Below are 13338 nucleotides of genomic sequence, written 5' to 3'. Positions count from 1 at the left end.
TCTTTTATCAATACCTTGAGAATTGTTACTATTGGCAAAATAAAATCAGATAGATTAGAGACTTAGTGCGGCCACATGTTTACTGGACCCGTGTCCCTCCTGGTTGGTACTGGCTTCCCGGGAGGTTACACGAGGCTGGCTCCAGGGTGTTATCAACGCTTTGTTGAGTGAGGGTTACTTCCCCACCGCCTTGAAAGAGGCGGTGGTGAGGCCTCTCCTTAAGAAGCCATCCCTGGATCCGGCAATATTGGCCAACTACCGTCCTGTCTCCAACCTTCGCTTCATGGCGACAGTTTCCACAATTCCTGGAGGAAACATCTTATCTAGATCCATTCCAGTCGGGTTTCAGGTCTGGGCACAGCACGGAAACGGCATTGGTCGCGTTGGTTGATGATCTCTGGAGGGCTCGGGACAGGGGTTGCTCCTCTGTTCTGGTCCTGTTAGACCTCTCAGCAGCTTTTGATACCATCGACCATGGTATCATGCTGCACCGGCTGGAAGAGTTGGGGGTGGGAGGCACTGTGTTACGGTGGTTCTCCTCCTTTCTCTCCAACCGGTCACAGTTTGTGTTGGCAGGGGGGCAGAGGTCGACCTCGAGGCCTCTCATTTGTGGAGTGCCGCAGGGATCAGTCCTCTCGCCCCTTCTGTTCAACATTTATGTGAAGCCGCTGGGCGAGATCATCCATGGCTTTGGGGTGAGATACCACCAGTACGCTGATGACACCCAGCTGTACATCTCCACCCCAGGCCACCCCAACGATGTCCTTGAAGTGATGTCCCAGTGCCTGGAGGCTGTGCGGATCTGGATGGGGAGGAACAGGCTCAAGCTCAACCCTTCCAAGACTGAGTGGCTGTGGCTCCCGGCATCCCGATATAGTCAGTTGACTCCATCACTGACTATTGGGGGCGAGTCGTTGGCCCCCACAGAGAGGGCTTGCAATCTGGGAGTCCTCCTGGATATGCAGCTGTCCTTGGAGGAACATCTGACGGCTGTAACCAGGGGGACCTTTTGTCAGGTTCGCCTGATTCGCCAGTTGCGGCCCTTTTTTGATCGGGATTCCCTGTGCACAGTCACTCATGCCCTCGTCACCTCTCGCCTTGACTACTGCAACACTCTCTACATGGGGCTCCCCTTGAGGAGCACCCGGAGGCTCCCAGCTGGTCCAGAACGTAGCAGCGTGGGTAGTGACGGAAGCAGCATGGCGCTCCCATGTAACACCGCTCCTGCGCGAGCTGCACTGGCTCCCGGTGGTCTTCCGGGTGCGCTTCAAGGTGTTGGTTATCACCTTTAAAGCGCTCCATGGCATAGGGCCTAGCTATCTTCGAGACCACCTGCTGCTACCGACGACCTCCCATCGACCCGTGCGCTCCCACAGAGAGGGCCTTCTCGGGGTGCGATCAGCCAAACAGTGCAGGCTGGTGACCCCCAGGGGGAGGACCTTCTCTGTGGGGGCACCTACCCTCTGGAATCAGCTGCCCCCAGAGATAAGGAGAATCCAAGACCTCAGTGCCTTCCGTCATGCCCTTAAAACCCATTTTTTCAAGCAAGCCGGGCTGGCTTAAGAAGAAATTTTTAAATGTTTTAATTGGTAGTGAGTTTTAATTGGGCCAAATTTATATATCTTTTAATTGTTTTTTTAATATTTGTACTGCATGTTTTTTAATTTTGGCTGTACACCGCCCTGAGTCCTCAGGGAGAAGGGCAGTATAGAAATTTAAAAATAAAATAAAATAATAAAATAAAAAAATAAAATAAAAAATAAAATAAAATAATAAAATAAAATAAAATAAAATAAAATAAAATAAAATAAAATAAAATAAAATAAAATAAAAATAAAATAAAATAAAATAATAAAATAAATAATAAAATAAAATAAAATAAAATAAAATAAAATAATAAAATAAAATAAAATAAAATAAAATAATAAAATAAAATAAAATAATAAAATAAAATAAAATAAATAAAAATAAAATAAAATAAAATAAAATAAAATAAAATAAAATAATAAAATAAAATAAAATAAAATAAAATAAAATAAATATTTCTATCATCCTAGAAAAATCTCATTTTTCTCATCAGAACTTTTCAGAAGTTCTCATTTAGGAATATACATCAGTGATAAAAAGAAGGGAGGGGGAACAAGACAATGTTCCTTAAGAATGAACAATGACTGACAAAATTAATAGGTGATTGCTCTAAAAGGCTGTTGTTATAATTGATTCTAACAAAAAAAAAAGGCTAGAATACAATTTATTTTCTAAGAAACCATAATTAATTCCACTATTCTGACTGATGAAACTTGGTAAAAGTTTACTGTGGGGCAAAGAGATGAGCTACTAATGTATGAAGAGATGTTATCCAATAGTTATCTCCTGAATAATGAGTTCTCAGGAATAATGAGTTCTTATATATACATATATATTAAAAATAGTGGTAAGGCCATGTTCTGCAAGCAGCACTCCATACTGTTGTCTGCATTGCCTTCCACTTTAATATAGATGGCAAGTGACCGCATGGAAGGCAAAAGCAAAGATGGCAAGATACAATAAATGCGGACATGAAAAATGCCCAGTTGGACACAGATGGTACATTTGATTGCACAAAATGGCATGTTGACCCAAAAAGCAGAACCTGCACCTATTGAAAAAATACATATATATGCATGTATATATGTATACATCATTATCCTAGTTTTTTTATAAATAAATAAATGTAATGAGCTACAATGACCACTCCTTGCCTTGAAACTTTAACATTTCCAGGTTCCCTAGAAAACAAATTAAAAATAACACTCCTAATACAAATTATTGAACTGTTCCAGAATTTATAAAAACCTATGAGGAAACCATATATAATGTCAGATGTCCTCATCAGTTATGCCATGTTAATAAGCTTATCAGAGCTCTTAAAATTTATTTATTGGATATGCCAGGTCAGCATGACTCACAGCTATCAAATTACAAATTTATATCCTGGATATAAATTAGGGTGAAGAAGAAATCTTCTACTTTCAATTTTAGAAAAAGCCAGAATATAAACCCATAAAACTCTACTAAAATAGCTATTATCATGTTCTGCCAGATCAAATAATTCCAAAGTTGTATTCAGTACAAAGTACCATTTATTTTAAAGTGAAAATCTTTCCTTTTCCCTCCTCTGGTTGCAAAAGAAAGCATACATGCCTGAGGTTTATATAGGTTTATTCATTATATCTAAAAATGTTATGTAGATCGATTTTTCCCAGTCCAATAGTTTTCATAAGTATCAACTATTAACTCCCATTGGCAGTGCAAACCGTATGGAAACTGATAAAATACATTTGAAGGGAATTTATTGATAACAGTTGATAACAGGAAATAGCATTGGAAATCACTGTGAAATAATACTGGGTAATTTAAAGAAAAATCTCCAAAATTACTAATGGAAATTATTTCTTCCAATTTCAAAACCACATTCATCTTCTTCTAATCCAACTTCCCTTAATATATATTCAGCATATAAATTGAATAAATAAAAGAAGATATACAGACTTGTCTCACTCCTCTGCCAATCTGGAGTCAGGCTGCCCATAATATGGCTTCCTGATCTGCATATAATTTCTCATGAGTACAATGAGATGTTCTGAGTTTCCCCTTTTTTTTAGCACGTTCCATAATTTGACAGTCAAAAATTTTTTGATAATCAATGATGGACATAGTGACTTCTTTTTTATATATATTTTCGCTTTCTCAATTATGCAGCACTTAGGTCTCATATTCCTCGGCCTTTTCTAAAGCTTGTTTTAACATCTGGCATCTCTTTTTCCACATAGGGTTCTAATCTGCATTGGATAATCCTAACCATTATTTTACTGGCATATGAAATTAACGATTCGTACAACAGTTTGCACACTCGTTTATTAGATATTGGAATGTAGATTCAGCTCTTCCAATCTGTGCCCACTGTGTCATTCTCCAGATTTGCTAGCAATAGCTTGGTTTGAACTTTGACCAAGCGTTGACCAACCTTCTTCTGTTGCTTGCTGTATATCAATGGGTATTCCATCAGTTCCTGTAGCCTTTTGATTTGGGTAATAATCAGGATGCTGATCTAACTTCACCATCTAGTACCAGAGTTTCTTGTAAGTAGGAAATATCTTCTAAGGAATTTTGACTGTTGACATTTCTACTATATAGCATTTTAATATACGATTTCTATCTTTTTTGATAACCTTTAAATTGGTTATGATCTGTCCATGGATTTCTTTATGAATTATGCCCAATTCAAGATTGGAACCTGAGTTTAGAAATCTTTGAAAAGACTTTCCTTGTATTTCCTTGTTTGATTCCATCTTCAATCTCTTTACAGAAGTTGTGTAGTATCATCAATCATTTTATATTTTCTATCCATACGGTTTTCTTGATAAAAAATATAGGCATGGTTTACTTTTGTTTTCTCCCATGCAATAATTAATTTGCAACTGTCACTTCAGTATCTTTCTATACTGCTGCTGGCCAATATAGATGCCTGTTTATTTTAGCTGAGCAGCTGGGATCTTTATATGGTGGGTGACTCTACTAGGAAAATATAATCTTGCCATATCCTCTCAACATTCTTCACTCGCCCCTCCCAGGAATACACACACATTCATACACACACACGTTGCCATAATGAGGCAACCCAACAGGATTTAGGCAGGGAAGATGGGAAATAACATTTTAAAACAATATAAATAGATTAATATTCACTAAAACATAAACTTACTTCTTTTGGTGTGAAATTCAGAGAACATTCCGTAATAGTATTGGCTTCTATAGTCACACGATATACTCGAGATGCCTCTGATGTCTTATGCATATCTATCAGAAAATATAAAAATAATTTTACCAATTATTTGTACTTTCAATTTTACAGTAGTATATTTCTATTCTATTGATTTAAGTCCTGCTCATGGTGAATACAGAAAGCTGAAACTGATTAGAGATCCGACTTAAATATTTGCGGCCGCGGGCAAACAAAGACAGACTGTGGGGTTGCAGTGAGGCAACCCTCTGGTTGCCATCACCGCCATGCTGAGGCCCCTGGACGCTCAGCCCCCACAATCCAACCTTGTCCTCCAGCAAGCCTGCTCCCCGCCCTTCCCGTTTGCCAGGGCCATTGGGGGTTGGTGGGCAGGCTGCTGCCGGACACCATCGGCCCCCACACACTCACTACCTCCTCTGCATGTGCCGTGGGGGCATCCATCTGGGTCCACTGTGGATTGGATTTGGCCTGCGGGCCTTGTGTTTGACATGTCTGATAAACAAGGTCATTGTAACGAAAATGCGAGAAATCTAAGGAAAGAAGTTGATCAGATTCACACTAAATTGAACTCTGGCTTTGAAGCAAATCCTGTGGAAATGACTGAGCCTCTGTAAGGAGTTTGTTCTTGTTGGGCCTGATAAAGTGGACAGGGTTCTGGAAGCTATTAGCTAAGCTACATCTATTTTAGCTTCCTCTCCCCACTCTCCAACTAAACCAAACCATTCTAGACAATTTTTATCCAGTTTTCGCTTTTGGAGGAAGGTGCTGGAGAATGTGGCCACATTTTTACATAGGAACATCCCATATACTTTTCAGGTTGATATTATTTTATTATGGGATGTAAGAACATCAAAAGAATATGTGCAGGCTTACAACTAATCTTCATCACATTTAACATAGAAAGTTTTAATAAACTTACTAAATGGAATTCTCTAAATAAATACATAAATATCTATATTTAAATAAAATATATTTCTGTAGATGCAAGTCTACAGAAAAACCACCCATACTAACCAGATGCTCCACTACGAAAGCAACAACCCAACTTCCCACAAGAGAAGCTGCATAAGGACTTTATTTAAACGAGCCCAAACACACTGCAGCAACCTAGAACAGCAGAAAAAGGAAATGGAGCATCATTACAACACATTCCAACAAAATGGATACCAATGCAACTTCATCAAAAGTCTTTGACCACTCAGGGGCAGGGTCAGCTGTCAAGGAGGAAAGCTGTGTAAAACGGAGCTCCAATATAGAGAGTCGCTTCCACAGCAATTTTCAATCGGTTGGCGGACTTTTCAGAGTCCCAGATCCCTTGGAGGGGTATTGGAAGAAAGGGATGCCCTGCGGTGCAGCTCTCGGCGACGGTCGAGATAGTGGATGGCAGGAAAGCCTTGGAGAAGCTGATCGGGGAAAGAAGTTGGCCCATAATGGTGGCTGCAAAGAAATGACAGCAGACAGCTGGACGACGATAGCGGTGGAATAACGGGACAACAGAGAGACGGATCTGGGGTAGAGTGATCTCGGCAGCCTCTTGCGAGTGATCCGGGATGAAAGATCTTCCTGGAGGATTTTTAAAGAGGGAAGAGGAAGAAGGAGGCCCTAGGAAGGAGGAAGTTTCCTCCAAAATATAGTGACGCTTGGCAAGTTTGGGCTTAAACAAGACCATTTCAATGCGAGAGATAACATTGGCGGAGTAAGGGAAAAGAGCCAAGGGGGACTCTTGTTACCATTGACAATTTGACATCAAGGAAACAGACAATTCAAAGTTTGAAAATGAAAGTGCTGATTAATCGGAGGTTACGGACATTTTGAAGAGAGACTGATTGCTGAGTAATATAACAGGGAGTAAGGGAAAGGGCAAAGGGAAAACCGGAGATAATTTACAGGAAGAAAGTCAACTCAAAGGAATATAAGAACTACTTTTGTGAGCTTGCTGCCAATCAACTTAAAAATTATGGAGAATCTGCGTGTAATATTGGGTGTGATGAAACTTGTGAAGTAGTGTTCATATAGAAATAGAGAAAATTAACTGTATTATATTGTGGTGTTGACATGGGACACCCTTAAGAAGAAACTATCTTTATGATTACTATTTTTTCTTTTTCTTCTTATTATTTTGATTACCATCTTTTACTATCTACTGCATTAATTACTGATATTATTAACATTATAAGTGATTTAATTATATATTTTGCCACTAATTAATTGTTGATATTGTTAAATGTTTTAGATTGATATTTTGGAAAGATAGATTGATATAAGGAAGCCAAAACTAAAAGACACCTAAAAATATATGATATCTAGTGGAAGCTGTAAATCTAAGCACTGAAAATTGAATAGTTGAAATAGTGACAGCTTGGGTGTCCTGGAGAAATATAAGAGGACTATAAGGAAGTGGGGAAGTTGGTTTAAAGTGGTGGCAAAGATGACAAGCATTCCTAATCTGACGAGAATTAGCGCAAGAAAGAGGCAGGGGACCCAAACTACGACAGTGGAACTGAGTCCAGCAGGGCAAAGGTCCATTGAAGAAATAATGCAAAGGGAAAGATCAAATTCATTCAAAGATCTACAACAGATGTAGATCTACAACAAACAATGTAGGATGTTATGTTGAAAAATCACAAGGATTTGAAACGAAAGATAGGAGAAGTAAGGAGTGACACGGGAGAACTGAAAGAAAAGATGAGATCAATGGATGATCAATTTGAATGCTTCCAACAACAAATTATGAAAAATGAGCAAAAATTGTAGTAGATGGAGGAGAGAATGGGATGGGAAGAAAAAAGAATGGAGGAGATGGAAGAAAGATTAATACAAGCTAACAAAGATCTTGAAATGTCGGTCATCCACTTAGAAACAGAAAAGGCAGCCCACTACCTACAGTTCCAGAATGTGAGGGAAGAAAAGAGTGAGGACCTATAGGATCCACACTAATTATGTATGTAGGAATAATCTACCCAAAGAAGTGTATATTAGAATACTTAAAAAATCAATTTGTGATGAGATCCTACATAGGACCAGAGATGACCCATTAGAGTTTAGAGGAAGATAGCTGGAGGTGCTCAAAAAGTCCCTAGAAGGGTAAGATAATTAAGACAACCCTACCTACTCTTCCGGTTTGGCGCCGCGGCGATTTAGTCGGGGAAATAGCAGGGCTCTGATGAGCCCCGCGAAAACTCCAACTGTCGAACTGCCACTGACAGGTCTGCAGACCAAACCTGTCCTGTAGGGACAAGGGAAAGAGAGGGACACCTTGGATGGCCAAGAGGAACGGGCAAGTTTCTTGGAGGCCAGAGAAAACCCTCTGAGCCAGCGGTGGGGGGTGCTGCAGCCATGGTGACTGCCTCGAAGCCGGAGCAAACTGGAGAAGCACTGTGCAGGAGGAAGAAAGGAGAAAAGAGCGAAGCATTTGGAAGCCGGGTGAGTGACACCAACCCAGGCAAGAGCAGCGCTTAGAACATGGATTTTTACAATTAAGCCCCCAGCCTTAAATAACGGCTACGGATCAGTGGGGCAAGAAGATTTAGTAAAATAACTTGCAGGAGGAAAAGACCCATTAAGGAGCTTAGTCTACTACTGTCCGATTTGGAATAATTGTCTACTGAAAAAAGTTAGAAAATTGAGAAACTTTTTTAAATTGGAATAGATTACCTTTGGAGAAAGAAAAAAGAAAAAAAAACGATAAATAGAAACTTGATAACTTTAAAAGCTAAAAGAAAAGAGACAAGCAGATGACCATATAATTGACAAAATGGAGAATTGCCGTGACTAAGTGAAAGTGTGTATTGCAGATTGCTTTTGGCTGAAAGAGAAACAATGTGTTCTACTACTTAAATTGGATTACTTTGAAAATAACCAAGAGTGTCTGACTTTGGGGATTCCCAATCTGTCTATTGGTGGTTTTATTGGTGGAAAGAAAGAAGAAATAAAATGGAACTATTAAAATTGAAACTAGCAGGCGCAGGAACAAAAGAAAATGGAGCAAGGAAAAGAAGGGAAGAAAATGGACTAGAAAGAATATGCACATAAAAGCCTACGAAAAAGAAAAAGAAACATTGTACCTTTACAGGGAGGATACTTGAGAAGAGGGTGTGGCTCACTGATGACGCCTTAAAAGGCAGAAATAGCTATCTGAGTCTCCCAGACAGCAACACAGAGTTGCAGTTTATCAGCAGAAAAAAGGCCCAGAAACTTGTGAATGAGATTTCACAGAACCAGGGCTGTAGAACAACTTAGTTTATGTAGGTAAAACCTGGCTAGAAAGAATATGCCCATAAAAGCCTACGAAAAAGAAAAAGACACATTGTACCTTTACAGGGAGGATATCTGAGAAGTGGGTGTGGCTCACTGATGACGCCTTAAAAGGCAGAAATAGCTATCTGAGTCTCCCAGAGAGCAACACAGAGTTGCAGTTTGTCAGCAGAAAAAAGGTCCAGAAACTTGTGAATGAGAATAAAAATGTTGGAAATTAATTGGGGTAAAAGAAGACGATGAATGATAATTAAATAATGTGAATTGATTTAGAAATGATTTTATGTAAAATGAGAAGTGTAATTGGTGATAAGCCTAAAAAAATTAGATGTATATCAATAGAGGTTAAAATAGAGATTTGATGAAATGGGTCTTGAGATTAAGGAATATATATGAAATTTTGATTTGTAAAATGATATAAAAATTAGAATTGTGTTTATTTGGAAACTAAAGATGATATATAAAAATGAGCTGTGTTTATTTGGGAATTAAGATTTATGGTGATATAATAGAATGCTAAATGTTTAGATTAAGATGTCAGAATTTGTGATAAAAAATTTGTGGTTTGATTTTTATGTTAAAGATGTAAATGGATGAAATTTGGAATCAAATTTGTTAAAGAAATGCAAGCAACTGTACCTACCTATGACCGGAACAAACCTTTGCCCTCAAAAGATGTATTTTATGTTTAACAGTTTTTTTTGTTGGAAAAAAAAAAAAAAAATGTTTTTTTAAAAAAGACAACCCTACCAAACGCTAACATCTAAACTAACAAGAAAAAAATGTAAATTTCCGGTGCTTGACACCAGAAGGAATTATGGTATCCTGGGGAGAAAAAAGGTTTAGACTGGACATGGTTGACAAAGTAGAAGAGTCTGCAGACAGAATTCTGGCAGTGAGGTTGAGTTGGAGGAAAGAGAAATAAGGGAAGGAGGAGAACTAAGAGGGCAGTCACCAGATAAGAGGGAATTTCAAATTAAAGAGAAAGGAAATGGGAAAGGAGAGAGTGTAGACAATGGGAAAGACAATGATGGTGGATGCAAAGATTAAAAAGAAGTCAGACAAACGAGGGTAACAAGACCTAAGTATAAGTAGAGGTTTACAAGGTGAAATAGCGATTTTATCTTTGAATGTGAATGGTTTAAATGCTTCAGAAAAAAGGGGGAAAAGTTCAATAAATTGTATAAGATGAATTTGGATATAATAGTTTTGCAAGAAACACATATAAAAAAGCAACATCAACATCTATTAAAATGCAACAAGTTAGGGAATATGTTTATATCTTCACAACAGAAGAAAGAGGGAATTGTGATGTACGTAAAGGAGGAAATCCTGGCCAAACAAATGTGTAAAGAAGAGGAGGGTAGAATATTAATAGTAGAGATAACTTTGAAGGAAAGAAAAACGATCTTGGTTGGAATATATGCGCCAAATGAGGGCCAAAAATTATTTTACACAAAATTACATAACATGATTGGAGACTTAGAATACGATAACATGTGCATAATTGGTGATTTTAACGCAATTGTAGATAGAGAACTAGATTACAGAAATGATAGATTAACGAAAGGTGTCAGAAGGATATTACCTAATACATTTTTTTAAATGGTGGAAGAATTGAGTATAAAGGATAGTTGGAGGGAAAGAAGTGGGAACAAGAAACAATATACATATTATTCTGGCAGACATCAATCTTGGTCTCGAATTGATATGGCCTGGGCATCAACAGAGTTAAATGTAGAAATTGAGGAAATTAATATTGACATAAACTCATGGGCAGATCATAATCCTATTATAATTAAGTGGAAAGAGCAAAAAAAGATAAGGAGGTGGACCCTAAAAAAAGCAATTTTGAATCAAAATGAGTTTAAATTAAAGATCGATGACCAAATGAGCCTGTTTTTTCAAAGCAATAAAAAAGAGGATACGAATAATCAAAATTTGTGGGATACAGCAAAAGTTTTTATGAGAGGAATAGCAATAACATATATGGCTAAAGATAATAAACAAAAAAGGCAACGGCAGAAAAATTTGGAAGAGATCTTAGTAAAATGGAGAAAGAATTACAGAAAGAACCAAAAAACCGAGAGTTGAAATGGCAAATAGATACAATTAAACATAAATTGAATATTATTGAAAAGGGAAAGTATGGCACAACAAATAAAAAGTATTAAACAAAAAATTTTTGAGAATGCAAATAAGCAGGGACGCTGATTGACTTATAGATTAAAAAAACAAAAGGAAAAAAGTCAGATTAGTAAACTATATAATGGTAAGGGAGAATTAATATGTCAAAATGAAGGGAAGAGAAAGGTGGTCTATGAATTCTTTAAAAATCTGTATATGATAAAGAAAAGATAGAGGAAGGTAAGATATTGCAATATCTGCAAAAATAGGACTGCCAAAAATCCTGGTGAAATGTAAACATTTATTAAATAATGAGATAACAGTATTTGAGATATCCAAGGCAATCAAAAAACAAAAAAGTAATAAAACACCAGGTCCTGATGGTCTGCCGTCAGAAATCTATAAAAATCACCAGGAGATACTAAGTCCATTGTTATTAGAGGTATATAATGATGTATTGAATGAAGCCAGGATACCAGCATCGTGGAAAGAAGCAACAATTACACTGATCCTTAAAGAAAATTCCGATTTGACTTATACTAAAAATTATAGGCCAATATCTTTACTGAATTCGGATTACAAAATTTTTATGACAATCATGACAGACAGATTAAATAAATTTTTAGAGAATTTTATTCATTCTGATTAAAATAGCTTCCTGCCCAGAAGGCATATAAGGAACAAATCAGGACTATTTTAGATACCATAGAATATTATGAAGTCCATAATGAAAAACAGATGGCACTGATATTTATCAATACGAAAAAAGCTTTTGATAACATTTAATGGGATTTTATATTAGAACAATTAAATTATATGGATTTTGGGGGGAAATTTATAAGGATGTATAAAGCAATCTATTCCAGACAGGAAGCCAAAGTGGTAATCAATGGGGAAATGACGAAGAATTTTCCAATCCAAAAAGAGACAAGACAAGGTTGTCCGCTATCACTATTATTGTTTATTTTATCATTAGAGATTTTAATTAGAACAATTCGAGAAGACGAACAGATCAAAGGTTTAAAAATAAGAAAAGAAACTTTTAAAATACAGGCATTTGCGGACTATCTTTATTATTGAAGAGCCTGTACAATCCGGAGTTAGGCTGATGGAAGTGCTAGAGGAATATGGGGAAGTAGCGGGCCTAAAAATAAATAAGGAAAAGATGAAAATGATAGTGAAAAATATGACTGAAGAGGGAAAAAAAGAATTGGAGGGAAAGATAAATATTCAGTTTACGAAAAAATTAGGAATTCAATTGACTGCAAGATGCATCTGTCGAGCCTCGGTTGGGTCTCGCCATCACTAGGGAGGACGACGAGGAGGGGGCAAGCTGTTGGACTCTCCGGGGGCGTGTCATCAGCTGTTTGAGAAGTCTTTACCACCCGCACACAAAACGAAGCAAACTCTTTCATCGGAGATGGGGGGGGCATGGTGTTTGCAGATGACGCTGCCTTGTGCTGTAACAGACGCGCGCTCCTCCTACAGGCCAGCTTGAGGAAGGAGGGATGATGTTGACTGTTTGATTGTTAATTGATTTATTGTGCTCCTCCTTCAGGCCAGCTAGGGGAAGGAGGGGTGATGTTAACTGTTTAATTGCCACTTGATTTATTGCTGTGTATATAAAAGGCGCTACACTGCGATTGCGTGTAGCGCTAACTTTAAACCTTGTTTCCGGCTTGTGCCTTTCTCCTGCCTGTGTTTGCTGTGCTGAACCTAATTAAAGGATTGCAACTGCTTTATTCCATTCTGGTGTTGGCTTGTTTCCAGTGCAGTTGGGTGGACTGGCAGAGAGCATCACACTCAAAGAAGATAATTATGATAAATTAATGACACAAATTAGGTCTGATTTGGAAAAATGGGGAAAACTACAGCTATCTTTAATGGGCAGGATAGTCGCCATTTCCCCATTTTTCCAAAATGTTTCCAAAAATGTTACCGAAAATGTTTCTATTCCAGTGCATACCAATTTGGCTCAAAAAAGACTTTTTTACTAATTTGGATAGACATATTTCAAAATTCATCTGGCAAGGGAAAAAACCGAGAATTAGATTAAAGTTATTACAAGATGCTAGAGAAAGAGGGGGATTTGGTTTGCCAGATTGGGGAAAATATTATCAGATAGCAGCTTTGATATGGATAAGTTAGTGGATGCATCTAAAAAATACAAGACT

At 37.7% G+C, this 13338-nt stretch overlaps 1 protein-coding gene across 1 annotated transcript in view; it reads right to left on the bottom strand.

The window, feature by feature from the left end:
- CFAP47 (cilia and flagella associated protein 47) overlaps window positions 1–13338 on the bottom strand; it is a 596979-nt gene that overhangs the window by 519258 nt on the left and 64383 nt on the right. Inside the window, exon 21 of the mRNA XM_087871295.1 lies at window positions 4745–4839. Within this exon, the coding sequence (XP_087727421.1) occupies window positions 4745–4839 (95 nt within the window). The remainder of the gene's footprint in view (window positions 1–4744; window positions 4840–13338) is intronic.

Source organism: Pantherophis guttatus, chromosome 5 (genome assembly GCF_059756535.1).
Source record: "Pantherophis guttatus breed Tessera chromosome 5, ASM5975653v1, whole genome shotgun sequence".
NCBI classification, from domain to species: domain Eukaryota; kingdom Metazoa; phylum Chordata; class Lepidosauria; order Squamata; family Colubridae; genus Pantherophis; species Pantherophis guttatus.
Note: the sequence above shows the minus strand (reverse complement) of the source record. Positions and strands in the feature narration are given on the sequence as shown.